This window comes from Pipistrellus kuhlii, unplaced genomic scaffold, assembly GCF_014108245.1.
Source record: "Pipistrellus kuhlii isolate mPipKuh1 unplaced genomic scaffold, mPipKuh1.p scaffold_m20_p_5, whole genome shotgun sequence".
Taxonomy (NCBI): domain Eukaryota; kingdom Metazoa; phylum Chordata; class Mammalia; order Chiroptera; family Vespertilionidae; genus Pipistrellus; species Pipistrellus kuhlii.
Genome location: NW_023425551.1, coordinates 78,776,299 through 78,796,203, shown reverse-complemented (window position 1 = coordinate 78,796,203; position 19,905 = coordinate 78,776,299). Strand labels below are relative to the sequence as shown.

General features: G+C 43.3%; 1 protein-coding gene across 6 annotated transcripts in view; it reads left to right on the top strand.

The window, feature by feature from the left end:
• The first annotated feature begins 8,504 nt into the window (after nt 1-8,504).
• Nucleotides 8,505-19,905, top strand: part of TBC1D22B (TBC1 domain family member 22B) — a 67,409-nt gene continuing 56,008 nt past the window's right edge. For 5 of the 6 annotated variants that reach the window (XR_006739973.1, XR_004983629.2, XM_045572726.1 and 2 more), the window contains exons 1-2: nt 8,505-8,727; nt 19,741-19,797. Coding sequence is in view for 4 of the 6 variants with exons in the window: in XM_045572726.1 (XP_045428682.1) it covers nt 8,672-8,727; nt 19,741-19,797 (113 nt within the window). In the remaining 2 variants the exon portion in view is untranslated. The remainder of the gene's footprint in view (nt 8,728-19,740; nt 19,798-19,905) is intronic. The other variant, XM_036413576.2, reaches the window with a different exon arrangement.

The window sequence follows — 19,905 nt, the reverse complement described above, 5'->3', positions numbered from 1 at the left end:
GCTTGTGGCTTCATCACTCCCTCTGCCTCATGGTCACATCGCCTCCTCCTTTTCTGTCTGTGTCTGCTGTCTTATAAGGGCACTTATCATTGGATTTATGGTCCACTGAGTAAACCAGGATGATCTCTTCTCAAATTCTTAACTTAATTATATCTACAAAAACCCTTTTTCCAAATAAGGTAATATTCATATGTTTCAGGGATTTCAATGTGGACATATCTTATTTTGGGTGATCACCATTCAATCTACTATATACTTATTTGTACGTTTTGAATTAGTATCATGTACAAAGTTATGAAAAAAAAGAAAGAAAGGAAAGCAGGAAGGAAAAAAGAAAGACTTATTTGTGACTGAACAGGTACTAAAATTTCTACTTTGCTGCCTCATGTTCGACCGAATTTTGTTTTTAAAGAACCTGGCATTGAAACAACTCCCCACCTCCTGCCCCAATTTTTATTTACTGTTGAAACCATGTTCTAGGAAATGAAAATGGAACTCTCATCCCAAGCAGGTGGAATAAGGAAGTAATAAAACCATTATGAAAAACAACTGGGTTCTATTTTGCAAAGTTTAATATGTGTGTGTGTGTGTGTGTGTGTGTGTGTGTGCATATATATATATATATATATATATATATATATATATATATTCCAGACCAGCAATTTCACTCCCAACAAATCAATATCCTAGAGAAACCTTTCTACTTGACCTCTTAACCAGGAGACATGGATACAACTGTTCATAGTAGCAGAGTCCACAGTAGCACAAAATGTGAAATAACTAAATGCCAATCAATAATAATATGGATAAATTGTGCTATTTAAAAAAATGGAAAATTATATAGCAGTGAAATGACTGAACTATAGCTACACTCAATGACATGGATAAATCTCAACACCATAATGTTGGTTAAAAGAAACAAGCAATAGAATAGATATAATATCATTAATATAAATGATATATTATTTATGGTTGTAAACATAGCTGAAAAAAAACAAAGAAAAACAAGAGGATGAGGGCATCCAAGATATTGGCAAAGAAGGTGGAAGATACCCTCACCTCCTCCCAGGACAAAACTGAAATTACAACCAAATTATAGAACAATCATTCTGAATAACCAACTGAATATTAACTGAAGAGAAGTCTTATAACCAAGGACTTACAGAAGAAGCCACGTTGAGACTGGTAAGAAAGGCAAAAAGAGCTGGCAGTGGCTGAGGTTCCAAAATGACTGTGCAGCCTGGAAAGCTGCAGGGTGTTCCCCCTGAGAAGTAAGGGAGTCTCAAAGTAGGCTCCCAGCCCAGAGCAAAAGAGTTAAGAAGAAGCACCCACATAACATCTGGCTGTGAAAATCAGCAAGGATTCTGTCAGGGAGAGACAGATATTTGCTAGAGAAATAGGCACCATTTTAAAAAACCAACACCAAAATTTTGTTCAAAGCCTCCGGCAGATTGATTAGGGTAAACCTTGGGGGACTGAGCCTGCAACTGAGGCATGGGCCCTTGACCAGAATTGAACCCAGAATCCTTCAGTCCACAGGCTGATGCTCTATCCACTGAACCAAACCAACCAGGGAATCTAGGTGCCTTAAAGCAGTGGTTTTAAAACTTTCCAACAAAACCTCTTATTAAGAAATATACTTTAATTGCAACCAAGTACACATAGAAACACATGCACACAAATGTATAAGTGTATATAAAGTTGAAACAAAAATTTTACAGAACTATTCCTATTCATATACATGCAACAACACTCTGATCTTTTCTATTCCTGTCTATTCTATTTCAATGAAGGTACCAGCCTTTACATTTCATACAATTCTCCAATAGTTGACAAATTGTATTTTGAAAAAGGCTTCATTAGGGAAGATTTTGTGCATAGAAATTGGAAAAGAATGTTAACTGAGCACTGTTTGAAGTAAAAATAACTAGGCACAACAATTGAAGAATATTAACATACTGGAAAACTATATTGCATTTGAATAAACTAAAGCTTCATTCATCAACAGAATGCTGAGTGAAGAAAGCCAGTTGCTGAAGCATATGTACAGTGTGATGCTATTCTAAAGTTTCAAAACATGAAAAACATGTTGTTTATGGATATGCACATATGTCGTGAAAGTCTACAACATGCATGAGAATGCTAAGCACACAACTCAGAATTGTGGCTTCCACTGGAGAGAGGAGGGGAAGGGGATCAAGGAGAGGCAAAAGGGGACTTTAATTGTACCATAAGATTTTGTTTGTTTGTTTCTTAACCTTGTTTTTATATGTTACTTATTCTTTATTCTTTAGGGGTTGGCAAAATGCCACCTATGAGCCAAATCTGTTTTTGTTAGCTAAGAATGGTTTTTACATTAAAAAATTTTTTAAATTGATTTTAAAGAGGGAGGATGGGATAGGAAGAAAGAGAGAGAGAGAGAGAGATTGACTGATTTGTTGTTCCACTTATTTATGCATTCACTAGAGGCCTGGTGCACAAATTTGTGCATGTGTAGGGTCCGGCCAGCCCACCTCAATGGGGCTTATGGGGCAGGGCCATTTTGGGGGAGGTTGGCCGGCCAACCCTGCCCCCAGTCAGGGTGGGGGGCAATCGAAGGTGGGGCAGGATGGGGCATGGGCATTGGCTGGTCAGCCCTGCCCCCTGACCAAACTCACAGTCAAGGGGATAACTTGCATATTAGCCTCGGTTGCTTCTTGTATGTGCTCTGACCAGAGATTAAAACCTACAACTTTGGCATACTGGGAGAATCCTCTAACCAACTGAATTACCTGACCAGGGCTACATTTTTTTTTTATTGTTGAAAAAATTAAAAGAAGATTTCATGAGATGTGAAAATTACATAAAATTTTGATGCCCACCAATAAAGTTTTGTTGGAGCACAGCCACACTAGTTTATTTTCATATTGCTATGGTTGCTTTCATGCTTCAACAGCAGAGTTGAGTAGTTGTATCAGAGATTGTAGAGTCTGCAAAACTGATAATATTTACTGCCTGACCTTCTGGTTTGCCAGTTCCTGGTTTATTGTGTGACATAGTTCATAATAATAAGTAGTAGCATTAAAGAGAAATTCCAGAAATAAAAAGATATAAAATTTGCTTTTTCCCCCCCATGTTTTCTTCTAGTCTTTGACAAAAGCCATATATTTTTATTGAAATCAGGCAAAGACATTGTGCATTCTGCCTCCCCCCCATGCATCATCTCATAACCATTTTTGATGTGCTATGTAGCATTCAAATTTACATATTTTAATTGCATAGCATGGTTCAAGATTACAAACCACAAACCATAATTTGTGAAACTATTGCCTCATTTTTAAACTTTTATATTCCTTTCAGTTTCCTCCTATTTATTATTGGTTACAAGGCAAGGAACATCTTTATACAGAGCTTCACCTGCCCTACTTTTGATTTATTTTCTTAGAATAAATTCATAAGAAAGAAAATTAAAAATATATACATATATATTTTTATTGATCTCAGAGAGGAAAGAGAGGGAGAGAGAGAGATAGGAACATCAATGATGAGAGAGAACCAATGATTAGCTGCCTCCTGCACACCCCCTACTGGGGATCAAGCCCACAACCCAGGCATGTGTCCCTGACCGGAATTGAACCCATGACCTTTCAGTCCACAGACCGATGCTCTACCAGGGGTCCTCAAACTTTTTAAAGTGGGGGCCAGATCACGGTCCCTCAGAGAGCTGGAGGGCTGGACTATATGAACTACTAATTCCTACTGTAACACCTCGGCTGCGCTCACTGCCCAAAAAAACTGGCGGGCCAGATCAGACTCCTCTGCGGGCCGCATGTGGCCCGCGGGCCGTAGTTTGAAGACGCCTGAAACGGCTAGGGCAGAAAAAACAATTATTAATCTTCCCTCCACTCACTCTAATTCCCAAGTCTAACCCCTCTCTCCTTCCTCTCTTTACTCCAATAACTTCTTGCTTCTTTAGTCTTTTCTTCTTCTTCTTCTTCTTCTTCTTCTTCTTCTTCTTCTTCTTCTTCTTCTTCTTATCTCTTTATCTTCTATCATACAAGCAATCTCTTTCATTTGGCTCTTCCTAGTGTTTGCTTAACTTTCAAAAAAGCTCCCTTCTCTTAGATCCCAGCTTGACTCATCCCTTGAGCTGTCCAACATTCTGCAGTGCTTTGTGAGAGCTGCTTCTTGCTCTACTGTCTTAATCCTTCCCTCTCATCACCAGATCCACTCCAATCCTTCGATGAGGTTAGAGTCTGCCGGTAGCTAAGTAATTATTAGTAACAAGTCCAAAGGCTTTTTTCTCGATTCTATCTTCCCCATGGAGCTCATGCTCTGAAATTTCCTCTCTACTATTCTTCAGGCCTTTCTTTCTTTTCTGAAGGTCTTAGAACTGATCTCTTCCATAGAATTTTCTCTAAGAATTGGCATATACCCACTTCTTTTGAATTCAGTTTAACCCACACATAGCTTATCCTTTTTACTCTGCTTTGCCCTAAACTAAGTTGCTTTACTCTCCTTTGAGTGAATGTGAAATTAAGGGAGGGAAAGTAAAAATTTGCAGGCAGATCACATTGAGAGTCTTCGATTTAAATTTTCAAAATAATGAAACCCTTGAGATAAATTCAAGGATTATAGGCCAGACTGTTCTAGTAACAAATGATCTACAAAGTGAGGTCCACAAAGCAGCAGGTCATTGTCACCTGGGAGCTTGTTAGAAATGCAAAATTTTAGGTTCCACCCAAAACCCACTGAGTCAGAATCTAGGCTTTTAACATGAGCTCCAGGTGACTGACATATATATTGAAGTCTGAGAATCACTTGTCCAGTGGTCCAGCAAACACCTGCCACTAGAGCCTCCATCAAAAATGTTCCAAGCACCACCTGGGAAGTTTACTGCTAGTAGGGCAGAGTTTGGTATGAGGGTGATCTGGTTGCCACACCTAACACCCTGTGATGAAGAGGATTGACTGCATTCATCTCCTGGCCAGGTGGTGGCTTCTTTCCCTCATCATTCCTGGTATAGGTTCATTCCTCTAAAGCACATGTGTCAAACACAAGGCCCGCGGGCCAAATCCGTCCCGCCAGACCTTGCAATGTGGCCCGCACCGCGCTGTCATCACTGCACTCCGCTGCGTTTCCATCACAATGACAGTTTATGACTGTTCAGTAAACCATTCGGCCCGCGATTTAGGCTGGATTTTAGATTTTGGCCCCTTCTCTGATTGAGTTCGACACCCCTACTCTAAAGCTACAAAGGGGTTTGAAGAGGACAATCTTTCCCAAAAGAGGAAGACTATTCTTCAACCAAGAGTATAGACAAGCTTATAGAATCTTTGGTCAAGTGGATACATCCTACTGGAGAGTTAGAAAACATTTTCTGTAATCCTTTCCAACAAAAGAAAAACAGGCACAAACAACATAAAACCAAAATATAACAATAGTTTATACTCTCCATTATCTCACTCAATAAATATTAAGCATCTCCTATATGTCAAGCACTATTCTAGATATTGAGGTTATAGCAGAGAACAAAACAGACACAATCCCTGCATTAGTGAGTTCACATTCTAGAGTAGGGGTGTCGAACTCAATCAGAGAAGGGGCCAAAATCTAAAATCCAGCCTAAATCGCGGGCCGAATGGTTTACTGAACAGTCATAAACTGTCATTGTGATGGAAACGCAGCGGAGTGCAGTGATGACAGTGCGGTGCGGGCCACATTGCAAGGCCTGGCGGGACGGATTTGGCCTGCGGGCCTTGTGTTTGACACATGTGTTCTAGAGGATGGAGATGGACAACACACAAGTATGTAAAATAGCAGGCAGTGGCAGTGCTTTAAGGAAAAACAGGGTGGGGGAGCCCGCTATTGAAGATGGGTGGTCATGGAGTGCCTCCGCAAGGTGAAGATATTTGGGGATATACCTGCATGAAATGAAATCATCCAGATACTTAGGAGAAGAGGAGGAGTTCCTACCTCATGGCTAACCAAAGGCCTTGAGGTAGGAACAGAGTTGCAGTGTTTAAGAAACAGCAAAAAGACCAATAAGTGAGGTTGGAGCAGACAGATTAAACAAGAAAGAGAGTGGAAGCAAATCACATAGGGTCTTTAAGGAGCTTAGATTTTATATATATTGTGTGTGTGTGTGATATATATATATATATATATATAACAGAGAGGAAGGGAGAGGGATAGAGAGTTAGAAATATCCATGAGAGAAAAACATCAATCAGCTGCCTCCTGCACATCCCCCACTGGGTATGTGCCTGCAACCAAGGTACATGCCCTTGACCGGAATCAAAGCTGGGACCCTTGAGTCTGCAGGCCGACACTCTATCCACTGAGCCAAACCTGTTAGGGCAGGAGCTTAGATTTTATGCTAAGTGTGATTTTATGTGATTTCAAAGTATTGCGCCTGGAGGAGCGATGTGCTCTGACTGAGAATTTAAAAGGCTCTCTGGCTGCTGTGTGGGGAATAGACTAAGGAGGCAGGAGTGGAGGCAGGGAGGCTGCTGTCAGGGTGTTGGCTGGTTTAGATTTGGGAGGTCACAGTGGTGGTGAGAGAAGTCACAACAATCTCAACTTCCCTGATAAAGCCTATTTACTAAGTCATTGCTAGATGATTTGAGTGATTTTTAAAAAAATCTTGGATGGGAAACTGGCTTAGATGTCAAAAACAAAGAAGAGGAATAATAGGGTTTCTTTGGGTTGAATACTGTTAACAGTATCCCCAGGGAATCTGCGTTATTTAACATATCACAAAACATTAAGAAAAGGGGATACTGTGAGACATTTTTGGGTACACAAATTATACTCTGCTTTCCACATGTGAAATAGCAAGTCAACGGGGAGCTCTGCTAGAACATTTGTAAAGCTGTGTGAGGAGGCCAGGAAGGGGCAGGTGGCCTGCCACACGGACAAGTGTGAGACGGCTCACATGGCGGGAGACAGTTCTGACGACACCTCTAAGATAATGAACTCTGAACTGCCAGTTGCAGTTGAGGAAAGGAATCTAGACGTTTCTATAGATTATTCCGTCAAGATATCATCAGATCATGTAAAGCCAAAATGCCAGTAAATAAAGACAAAACATTTGCTTCAACAAAACCTCAGAAAACCCTTCTTGGGGTTCAGTGTGTGGGGCTGGTCACTGTATTGCAAGAAAAACAACAGCTAAAAAAAGAGCTAAAATGATGAAACGATAAGATTAAAAGGCTAAGAGTTTAAAAAAAATAAAAAAAAGGATTGAATGCCCATAAAAGGTAACTATCTGAGAGGAGATGAAAGTCTATAAAAACACATAAGGTCCAGGAAAAGTAAAAAAAGCCCTTTTCATACAATCCCATGATGGTGAAATTAGGGAGCAAAAGAAGCTGGGAAAGGTGGGTCATGCCTATGTAGAAAAAGGTTGTTGGAGAGCATCCAAGAGAAGGTCCTTTTTAGACAGGGGGTCCTTAAGTGTCCTCCAATATATGGAAGGACACTCGGTAGCTGTCAGCAGCGTGGAGGACAAGCCCCCTCCGCAGTCTTTTGTTGGGACAGAAACTACGCTGGACTGGTGGGTGCTTTCTGCTCACGCCCTAATCCCTGGACTATAACCACAGCAACTGAAAAAGAGCAAAAAAACCCCACAGTCACGGCATTCAAAGGATTCGAAATGCTCACATTAAATCTCATTCTGAGTCAAAACTGGACTTCAATTTAAGAGTGGAAGATTTATAATAGGCTAATAAGAGAAATTCAGTCTGTTTGGGGACATAGCCTTAATCTTGGTGATTCCTGACATGGAGATATAGGATGTCCTCACAAGAAGGGTTACTTGGTAGTCTGAATCGGATGAATAAAATAAGAATATTTCCTGAATATTGTTGTCAGCATCTGGCTCTCATAGTCAGAAAGCGGCAGTTACTGGTTGAAACAGGCCGTAGATCATTTGAATTTCACTCCCAGCACAAGGCCTTCAATAGCGTTCAATTAACCAAGGGACTTGCGACCTAACCGTTACTCACGTGAACGGTTACCAGCCTCGGGCTATGGATCCTATGGGTCTTCCGTCACAGATTTAAACAAACAAACAAACAAACAAACAAACAAACAAAGCAAAACCCCAGCCAGCCAACCAGCCAACCAGCCAACCAGCCAACCAACCAACCAAATAAACAAAAAGTCCCGGGTTCAGAGGAAAAGGAAAAGCGGAGGCTAATAACCAGAGGTGTCTTAAGTTTTAGGCCAAGACTTATGCATATAATACATGTGCTCTCTTTTCCCAAACATGTTAGATGCAAGGACCTCATTCCCCTCAAAAGAGAGCAGCGCCCCATCCGCCCCGTGGGTCCTTTACCTGCCTCCGCCCCTCTCTAGCGGTGAGGAGCTGTCCGCCCCGCCTCCCTGCCGTCGGGGCGCCGCCTTCCCGTCCACCTGTGTGCCCGGCCCCTGACGTCACGGCTCGACTTCAGCGGCAGACAGGGTTCTGGCTCCTGATTGGCTCGCCCGACCGCGGCCGGGCAGCCCACCAATGGCAGCGGCGCTGGATGCAGGGATGCCCACATCCAAGATGGCGCTCCCAGGCGCTGGGAGCCGTTGACCGGCGGCGGGGAAGCGGCCTGGGTTGGCCCTCCGATTGCGGGATCCTGGGGGCATCTCGCCGGGTACCCCGCTGGCCCGCCTAGAAGGCCTGCCCTGGGCCCGAGCCATGGCTGCCGAAAACAGCAAGCAGTTTTGGAAGAGGAACGCCAAGCTGCCGGGGAGGTGAGCCCAGGACGCTGAGTGGAAGAGGAGATCGGACCAACCCTTCCAGATCCCCAGCCCTAAACCCCGCGGGCCTGGGGCGCCCCCGCCCCCGGGAGGCTGTGTTGGCACCCGGGGCTGGGGGGGCAGGGCAGCTGTCAGGCGGAGGGGCAGGCGGTGGACTTTGGGGGTGGCTGGGTGGGAGTGGGAGCAGCCGGATCTGTGGTGGAGGGCGCGGGAGGGGCTGCCCTCAGCCTGGAGGTGGCTGGGTCCGGCGTGAAGGACTGGAGTTGGGTGAGTAGCCAGTGCCCGTCCTGGCCTGGGAGGGCCATCCCCAGAGCTGCTGCTTACTTTAAACACAACTCCCTCTTGGGGGTCTCCACACGCACAGGTGGTTGTTTGCAGGGGGATGGCCCCTTCCCTCCGCCCCCAATTCCTCACGTACGGATATTTTTCCTGGGCTCCGCTAGGTTCTGCTGGGAGCTTGGGACGGGCGGGGGTGTGTGGGGGAGGTAGAGAAGTGAGGAAAACTCTCAAGCTTGACCTTATTTCATCTTGAGTTGGCCCTTCCCCATGAGGAATTATTGCAGGGTCACCCGAGAATCGAGGTTATTTCTTTGGCATTTATTTTCTAAGGATTTGTTGAACTCCATGTGACTCCTTACCCCCATGCATTGTGATGTTGTGCAAAAAACGTTTTCATGCACCAAGTTTTTTCATTCTTCAGTTCTTTAGCTACTTTCTCCCCACCCCCCTTTTGGTGTATGTTGAAATGCATAGCAATTGCACATCCATCAATCCGCTGTTGGTTTCCAGTTTCAATTTGCTTTGGGCAGAGTCCTGAGAAGTAGAAGGACAAGCGCATGCTTCAATTGTGAATTCAAGGTTTCTGCCAGCTACAGTCTACTTGGTGATGAAATTCATGTTGTGCTCCACGTGCTACCTTTCCTAATTGATTCTGGGATAATCCTTTGAACTGTGGCTTTTTTTTTTTTTTTTTTTTTTTTTTTTTTTTTTTTTTTTTTTTTAAATATAGCATAAGAGTAAAGCAGGTCAGAGGTGGCTATATAGCAGTCTTATTTTATTTAGGATCCTATTAAACATATGGAGAATAGAGAGGGAATCAGCTTATAATAATACAACATTAAAATAACACAGAGGAATGCAGAGATAGCTTCAAATTAAAGTGCTGTGGAATTACAGCGTTAATATTAATGCCAAAGACTTTTATGTTTTTAGATAAACACCATTTCCTGCCAACTGATTCCTTTTCCTTCCTGATCTAGTGAGCTCTCCAGCCTCACTAACTGTTCACTGGGGTTTTCCATAGTGACATCATTAAATGTTGACATCCTAAGGCTATAAGCAGAATCAATGGGAAACTGTTACGTGTGGGAATGGCATGGTATGTTGTGCCTACTGACTGCTAGTTGTTATTAACCGTCTTCTGTTTTCTATATTTCCTCTTTTGGGCTGTAGGAGTAATCATCTTTTTCAAAGCACTACTTGGGTAAGATAGAAAGGGGGGTCTCTCTTTAGTTTCTACAAGTTTCTGGCTTCCTTTTTCATTTTGAAGAGGACTCTAGAGAGCGAGAGGAGAAACCACTTGAGCACAGGAAAACTTGGGGTATTATCTGGACTCTTACCTGTACAATGAGGGACAGATGATTTGCTCAGTCTCTCTAGGCCTCAGTTTCCTTGTCTATGGAAAGAGGTTAAAAATACCTTCCTCAGGGTTACTGTGAGGACTAAATTAAACACCCTGTTTGCAAAGAGCCAGGGACAGTGTTTATTGAGCACGTTATAGTTGCTCAGTAAACACTGGTTATCACTTTTACTGTTATTGCCAGAGCCAGTAAACATTGAAAAGAATGTTTCCCAGATCCTTACCCCAGCACGAGGTATTTATATTCATTGTTTATCTTAAGGCATTAAAATGTGGCCACAATTCATAATAGTTTCTAGTGCTTGCTTGTTGAAGGGAATTTTATTTAGTTGTGGTTTTAGCAAGGAAGCCCCAGGAGCCCCTGGTTGTGGGAGAAAACTATTTTGAGACAGTAAGTGCTTTGATTTAAGGAAAAGATGAGGGCATTTTCTCAAGAATAGAATTTTTGCATGTGTATTCTTTCGGTTTGAGTGAAGAAAAACTTTCTCCGTGGTGGTAAAATGACATAGGTCGAGGTCCATGAATGCCTAGAAGTGAAACTAGTTCACTCCTCTTTGCAAATTGAAAGGGAAAAACTCAGTGATGGCAGGTTCCTTTCAGTTTCTTTGATTAAGACCTGACAATGTTCACGATTAGAAATAGGAATTTTATTTAGTAAAATAGCCTAAGTTCACAATGAATTAAGCATCCTTTTTCAAAACAGATTTACTGAGATATAATTCACATACCATAAAAATTCATGGATGGTTTTGTAAACCATCATCACTAATTTCAGAACATTTTTACCACCCAAAAATAAACCCCATATATATTAGTAGTCACTCTCCATACGCCTTCCCACACCCCAAACCCCCAAACCCCTGCCCCTGGCAACCACTAGTCTTTCTGTTTGGTTTATCTATTCTAGACATTTCATATACATGGAATAATGTAATATGATACCTTTTTTTAATTTATTAAGCATGTTTATTAAGCATGTTTTCAAGGCTCAGCCTTTTTATGGCTAAATAATATTCCATTGTATGGATATATCTCATTTTGTTTATCCATTCATCAGTGAATGAACATTTGAGTCATTTCCACTTTTTGGCTATTATGAATAATGCTATGAAATTCATGTGCAGGTTTTTGTGTGGATGTATGTTTTTCTTTTAACACATTGTGGACCAGTAGTTTTATTGCTAACTTTACCCAGTGGCCAAATTAGTTTCTATTGACTGAGTACAAAATGTTTTACATAATGTTAAAGGCACACTTTAAAATTAAATACCAATTGCATTTTGAAGTTATTTATTACATGGTTTTACAAGCTAATATCTTTTTAAAATATGATTGGCCACAAGCCTTAGAACAGAAAACACAATAATTCTGTGATCCGTCCACAATGTGTTAAGTATATGTAGGCGTAGAATTGCTGGGTCTTATTGTAACTTGATAGAATTAAACTTCTCTTTATTATATTTAGCTAACACCTCTACCATGTCACATGTTTTAGAGAGGAAGGGAGTGGGAGAGAGAGAGAAACATCAATGATGAGAGAGAATTGATCTGATGCTTCCTGCACTGCACACCCCCTACTGGGGATCAAGCTTGCAATCCAGTCATGTGCCCTTGACCAGAATTGAACTCGGGACCCTTCAGTCCGCAGGCCAGTACTCTCTCCACTGAGCCAAACCAGCTAGGGATTTGTTTTATTGTTTTTTTGTGTGTTTTTTTTAATCCTCACCCGAGAGTATGCCTTTATTGATATGCCTTTATATGCCCCGACCAGGTATTGAACTTGCAACTTGGGTATGTGCCCTAACCTGGAATCAATCCCGTAAACTTTTGGTGCAGGGGACAAAGCTCCAATTAACTGAGTTAACGAATCACCTGGCCAGGGCAAATGAAACACCTTTTTAAGTTCTCTGAGTTATTCCTAAGAGCCCAGTGTATTTTTTTTTTTTTAATTCTTGATAGTTTTACAGATGTCTCCCATTTCCCCCTCCTTTATCCCTCTCCCATGTCTTTACCACCCTATTGTCGTGTCCTTAGAGCCCAGTGTACTAAGTATATCAAGTATTCCTGGGAAGATAGGAGGCAGCAGCACTACATGGAAGCTTTCAGCTAGTAATTAAATAAATCCCGGAGATCTAAGGCACAGCATAGTGATTATAGCCAACAAGACTTTGAAGTTGCTAGGAGACTAGATCTTAATTGTTCTCGGCACAAAAAAGAAATGATAATTATGTGACATGGTTAGAGGTGTTAGCTAACATTTTAGTGGTAATCAATTACAATACATTGTACATCTTAAACTCCCACAATGTTTATGTTAAAAAAGAAAAAGAAAGAACTTACTGCCCAAGTTCAAATCCAAGCTCTGCTACTTTCTACCCGTGGGACTTTGGGTAAATTATTTAATCTCTGAGCCTAGACTGCTCATCTGTAAGATGGGGGTAGAGTATTTAACCCATAAGGCTATTATGAGGGTTAAATGAGGTAATGCATAGAAAGAGGTACTCAATAATATTAGCTGTTATGAAAATGACTAGAGGACCGGTGCACGAAATTCATGCATGGGGTGAGGGCTTTCCCTCAGCCCGGCCTGCGCCCTCTCACATTCGGGACCCCTTCGGTAGGGTCCCTAGGCCTGGCCGGTGAGCAGGGCCTATCGGAGCTTTCCTTTCCCGGCTGCTGGCAGCTAGCCCTGCCACTGCCACTACTTGCCATCTGTGCGGCACTGCCCCACGCGTTGCCTCTCTGAGGGTGACAGTGTGTGGGGTGATTGCTTGGCTGGCCTGGGCCCCTCTGCGGAGCGATCGCTGACCAGCCCGCACACCACCACCGCGTTGCTGGCCAGTGGACTGGGCCTCCCTCTGTGGGGCTCCACAATTGATCACTCAGCAGAGGGAGGCCCCACCCACTCGGTTGTGACTGATCACTGTGCAGAGGGTGGCCTGGGCCTCCCTCTGTGGGGTGATCACGGAGCCCCCACCCCCACCCCCTGATCGATCGCCCTAACAACATTGGCCTGGGTCTCCCTCTGTGGGGCGATCATAGAGCGATGGCAGGGCCCCCTGACCAATCGCATTGCACCTGCCTTGGCTGGCCTGGCGCCAGTGTGTGTGTGTACCAGAAGGTCGTCCAGATGTTGTTCTGCTGTAGGTCGTTTGGTCAACTTACATATTATACTTTTATTATTATATACTAGAGGCACTGTGCATGAAATTTGTGCATGGGATTGGGGTCCCTTCAGCCCAGCCTGCACCCTTTCCAATCTGGAACATCCCTCTCCCAATCCTGGACTGCTGACTCCTAATTGCTCACCTGCCTGACTGTCTGATCGCCCCTAACTGTCCTCCCCCTGCCGACCTGATCATCCCTTACTGCCTCTGTGTGCTGGCCTGATTGCCCCTAACTTCCCCCTGCTGCCAGCCAGGTCGCCCCCCTGTCAACCTGGTCACCCCCAACTGCCCTCCTCACCGGCCTAGTTGCCCCTCACTTGCCCCCTTGCCAGCCTAATTGCCCCCAACTGCACTCCCCCCCTGACCAACCCCTGCCAGTCTAGTCACCCCTAACTGCTCCCCCTGCCTGCCTGGTCACCTCTTACTCTCCCTGCCAGCCTGGTCACCCCCAACTGCCTTCCCTACTGGCCTGGTCGCCCCACGCAGCCTGCTATTCAGTCATTTGGTTGTCCTTCACTAACCCCTGCCAGCCTGGTTTCCCCATGCAGCCTGCTTGTTCAGTCATCTGGTCATCCCTCACTAACCCCCCTGCCGGCCCTGTCATAGGCAGCCATCTTGTGAGGGCATGAGGGTTTATTTGCATATTACCTCTTTATTATACAGGATAGAATACTAATTGTAATCACAGTATGTCCTGTTTTTATTTGTTTTCCCCCTTGCTCTAGTTTGTGAAACTGGAATTGAAAAACTTTGATTAGTAGTGTATCTGGAGCCCCCAATGAATCTCAGGTGGGAAAAACCCCCAACCTATTGTTAATTAAGTAGAGAGTTTATAGAGGCACCAGAAGCCTAATGTGGGACAGTCGTGGTGTCAGGTGTTCTTTAGCCATGAAGAGTATGCTTTTGAGCAGAGATTCTCAAACCCTGGTGAGTCCCCAGGAGAGCTCGTTAAAACATAGATTGTCAGGCCCCACTTCCAGAGTTTCAGATTCAGAGGTTGAAAGGGACCTGAAAAGTTGAGCTTCCCAAGTGAGACTGCTGCTGCTAACTGGGGAGCTGCACTTTAAGAACCCCTGAGAAAAGAGTCCTGAATTGAGAGAAAGAAACCTGAGTTCTAGCAATGAAAGCTTTTGCCATATGGATCTTAAACAATTAATGTATCTCACAATTAACATGTCCAAACAGAACTCATTTTCCACATGCACCCACAAATCTATCTCCCCCCACACACACACAAAGCTATTCTTTCCATCTCACTTAATGGTCCTAACATTCACCAAGTTCCTCAGACCAAAAATCCTAATGTCTTTATTCCTCTCTTTCCCTTCCTGCCACATCCAGCTAACCAGCAAATCCTGTTGGTTCTTCAGATATATTCCAAATCTGAGTAGTTCTCACCACTTCTACCCCTACTATCATGAATCAATCTGAGTCCTCTCTTGCCTGAACTACTACTGTAGCCTCCTAATTGGTTTTCCTGATTCTCTTCTGGCTCTCTTACACACCTCTCATTTATAGTTAGAATAAAATCGAAATTCTGCGAGTCTTCCAGGAACTTCATGGTTGGAAAAATAGGCCAAGTTATGGACTTTGATCTTTATCCCATGAGAAGGTTGATGAGGGCTGAGACATGATCAGATTTGCATTTATAAAAATATTAGAGGCCTGTTGCACCATGAGATTCATGTAATAGGCCTTCCTCCCCTTGGCTTCCAGCACCAGTTTTCCTCCAGCAACCGGTACCCAGGCCTTCACTCCGACCAGAGTCTGCGGTCTTCGTCTGCGCTACAGACTCTGGCCAGTTCATCTTCACTGCTTCACTGCAGACTCTGGCCGGAGTCTGCCATCTTCGTCTTTGCTGCGGCACTCCACTCCTGTAGATCCCTTCGCCCCCCGCCCTCCCTCTCATAGCAGGCGTCCTACCCTGCCTTGCCACTCTACACCTGGAGCAGCTGGGCGGCCGCCATCTTTGGCCTTCTAATTTGCATACTCACTCTGATTGGCTGTGGGTGTAGCAGAGGTACGGTCAATTTATATCTTATCTTATTAGGTAAGATCATTCTGGGTACCCTGAGAAAAATGGCTTGGACCAGTGTTTTTAACGTTTAGGGGTGGGGACACACAGTTGCTGTTTTGGGTGGGTTAATTCTGTGTTGTATTGAAATATAGGATGTTTAGCATCTCTGGGCCTTGTCCACTAAGTGTCAAGAAGGCCCACCAGTTATTAGGACAATTACCTTTCTCACATGCACTTACACATTTCCAAACACTTGAGTCCCTCCACCCCCCTGATTCTTCCTCCCACTACTGAACCTCTGCTGGGAATCAGAGGGAATATATTATAGTTAGGAGGCTACTGCCGTCAGTAAAGGGAGAGGCTCAGACTAGGGCAATGGTGAATAGAGGTCAAGATTGAAAATACCTACATGCAGCCTTGGTAAATCGCTGGTTTTGGGGAGTGAGGGAGAAGGAGGGACTAAGGAGGTGTCACTCCCAGGTTTCTGGCTTAGGTATCTCGTAAGACTTGGCTTAGAGAAAAAGCCAAATTTTAGGGCAAATTTAGATTTAAAACTCCATGCTTGATTTTCTGCTTTATGAATGAGAGGTTTGGATTAAGTGAGCTCTAAGGCCATTACCAGTTCTGAAGTTGAGTGGTAAGTTTTAACTTATCAATTCCAACTCATGTCACTCCACTCACACCCAGCAAGATTCCTAGTAACAGTGGGTGAGGTGGGGGGTGCTGGTGGAGGGCTTTTCTGTCTTGGGGGGGGTTGCCAGTGGGAGGCTTTTGTCTTTGAAAATAGTGACTAAACACTTTTAGCGCTGCTGGACATCTGAGTGTCATGAAATTTGTAATTGACTCCGAAGACCACAGCCGGGAGGAAACAGGCCAGGGGAAGGAGGGGGGCTTGTCACAAATCACACTGCAGACTTACTGACACCTGGTTCATGGTCTCTCTGCTACTGTTTCCTCGTCCCCCGCCCTCCGTCTCTGCTAAGATTAAGACACCCTCTGTCAAAGCACCTCAACCAATCCACGGGGGTGGCCTTCCCGTGAAAAGATGGGGATGAGACTTGGAAGAGGAGCGACGAGTGTGAGCCAGAGCTGGCTCCTTCCCGTATTCCTATTTCCAACCTTTCTGGGAAGGGCTTTTCCCTCTTTTTAAGCAAAAGTGTTTGTTGTGCAGCATTGTCCCACACACCAAAAGATGGCAAGTTCGATCCTTGGTCAGGGCCCATACCTAGGTTTCGGGTTTGATCCCTGGTTGGGGTGTGCCCTCTCTAGCGCTCCCTTCCTCTCTGTTGGTTTTTAATCAATTAAAAAACTACAATTATCCTTAGGTGAGGATTTTAAAAAATGTGTTTGGCCCCGGCCAGTGTTTCTCAGTGAATAGAGCACCAAAGGGTTGCAGGTTCAATTTCTGGTCAAGGGCACGTACCTGGATTACAGGTTCAGTCCCAGACCTCACATCAATGTCTATCTCTTTCCCTCTCCCTTGCCCCCCCACACCGCCCTCCCTCCCTCTCACTCTCCCTAAAAAAAAAAAAAAAAAAAAAAAAAAAAGTGTTAAAATAAAAGAACTCTTCCTTGCATTAAATGAAGTTGAGAAAAGTGTCTAGTCACTTGAATTCTGTAGGAGCCTTCTCTATCATTTGGTCATTTTTTCATAATATTAATGATTCTGATAGTAGACGGGGTTGTAATGGTTCACGCCTGTTTGGGCAGGTACATTACAACCTGTCCTTAGCCTGGATATGTTTTACTAATAAAGTAAGCGAAGATACTAAATTTTCACTGAAGCAGTGTAGATCCCCTTTCTGGAAGACTTGGATCAAGTGGGAGTGTGAACCTGAATTAGGTGCCAACGCTTGGTTTCAAATTGGATAGTTCTATTCCCGTATTTGCTTTAGCTCATTTGTTAGTGCTAAGCAAACACCTGTTGGTTTTTCCACCAAGGTTTTTGCTCTGTTCCAACTACCTAAACCTGGTAGGCTAGTACATTCTGTGGTGTTGGTTTTATTAAAGGGATTGATGGGGTTTTGACAGGGATTTTGCTCTTTGTCTCCACTGCGGCATATCCTGTGGCATTCTTTGCTGCCTAGCCAAGCTCTGCCAGCCGATGTGGTTTCTCTGAGATGTGTTTGCCAGTAGCTTTTAGGTCTAGCTTAAAACAGAGGCCTGGGTTTTGTCGAGTTCCAGTCTTTTCTCATTAAGTTCTGTTACGTGCCTGCTGGTGTGTCACCCTCTGCCCAGTGGTGAGGGGGTACACAGACCTGCACCACCACTGCTCCTTAGAAACTGAAAGTCGGCTTGGCACGCTGCCCCTGTGAGGATGCTGTGGATTAGTGACTTTCCAAACATCTTGCTACTGCTATTTTATGTCTTCTTTCTGAGATAGGTTATAAGTACATAGACCTAATTCTGTGTGAATATGTGGATATGCTTTATGTTAAAGTGTTTTTACAGAAACAGTGGCATGGCATGGCGGTGTGGCTCAGTGGTTGAATGTTGACCTATGAACCAGGAGGTCATAGTTTGATTCCCAGACAGGGCACATGCCAGAGTTGTGGGCTCAATCCCCAGTAGGGCATATGCAAGAGACAGCTGATTAATGATTCTCTCCCTCTCCCTTCCTCTCAAAAAATCATTTTTTTTAAATTAAAACAAACAAAAATGGTGGCATGTCCTGGCCAGGTAGTTCAGTAGTCCTGTACACCAAAAGGTTGCAAGTTCAATTCCAGGTCAGGGTGAGTACAGGAGGCAACCGACCAGTCCTCTGTCCTCTGTTAATATTAATTCTCTTTCTTTTAATAGGTAAGTTCAGTCCATTTACATTTACTGTAATGATTAATGTACTTGGCTTTACTTCTATTTTTAATATTTTCTTTAAAATTTTTCACTCTAAGGACTGTACATGCTTTGAAACGTGTACATGTGTATATTCTGTTAATTTGGAAAGCTTATCCTTTCATCTTAGTATTTATATCTATAACTTTATACCATATTTCTTCAGACATATCTATAGACTCCTCTCTACCAGGAGCAGTGATAAAATTAGTAGTTGTATTTCCTATCCCCTTCTCACCTGTTTTTATTTGGCTATGTTATTTTTCTTAGGTTTATTTTATATCTTAGAACATACTTTTGTCTCTATTACTTGAATTATTAGTCTTCAATATCTTTTGAGACTTTTCAGTAAAAGATGAGGAAATCAGTGTACATACTTATTCTTCTACTTTTACTTCTGTCCCACTTTATGGAATAGAGTAATATTCCATTGTATATATGTACCATAACTTTTTTATCCACTCATCTATTGATGGGCACTTAGGTTACTTTCATTTCTTGTCTATTGTAAATAATGCTGCAATGCATATATCTTTTGTATATTTTTTTCTATTGATTTTTAGAGAGAGTGGAAGGGGGGGGGAGAGAGAGAGAGAGAGAGAGAGAGAGAGAGAGAGAGAGAGAGAGAGAGAGGAAGATACATCAATTGGTTGCCTCCTGCACATGCCTCAACCAGGGCCAGGGATTGAACCTGCATCCCAGGTACATGCCTTTGACCGGGAATCGAACCCAAGACCCTTTGGTGCATGGGCCAACACTCTATCACTGAGTCACACTGGTATATCTTTTTGAATTAATGTTTTGGGTTTCTTCAGATATATACCCAGAAGTAGAATCACTGGGTCCTAAGGCAGTTCCATTTTTAATTTATTGAGGAAACTCCATACTGTTTCCCACAGTAGCTGTACCAATCTGCATTCCCACCAGCAATGCACTAGGGTTCCCTTTTCTCCACATCCTCGACAGCACTTGTCATTTGTTGATTTGTTGATGGTTGCCATTTGACAAGTGTGAGGTGATACCCCATTGTTGTTTCAGTTTGCATTTCTCTGATGATCAGTGATTTTGAGCATTTTTTTTATATTTCTTGGTCATCTGTATGTCCTCTTTGGAGAAGTATTTTATTTAGGTCCTTTGCCCGTTTTTAATTGGATTGTTTGTCTTCCTGTTGTTAAATTGAAAGAACTTTTTTTTTTTTTTTTTTTTGAAGAGTTGGTTACTATCTTTTGGGGCTGGATTGGATATAGTTATTGGAGGTGACCTGTTTCTCTAAGTCCCTTCCAATTTTGTGATGCAGGTGACACCCAACATTTTTAGCATCCTGACAGCCTCTTTCTTTATTTTGCTTTTAGCATCCAGCCTGTGTATGGAGCACAGCACCCTCCTCTGGACCCTCGGCTCACCAAAAAGTAAGTCGAGTTGTTTTTCCTTTCATTTGAGTAATTCTTTCATCACCGCTAGCATTCCCCTACTTTGTTGAAATGACACTTTTCACTTTGGCCTTTTCTAACTTCTCT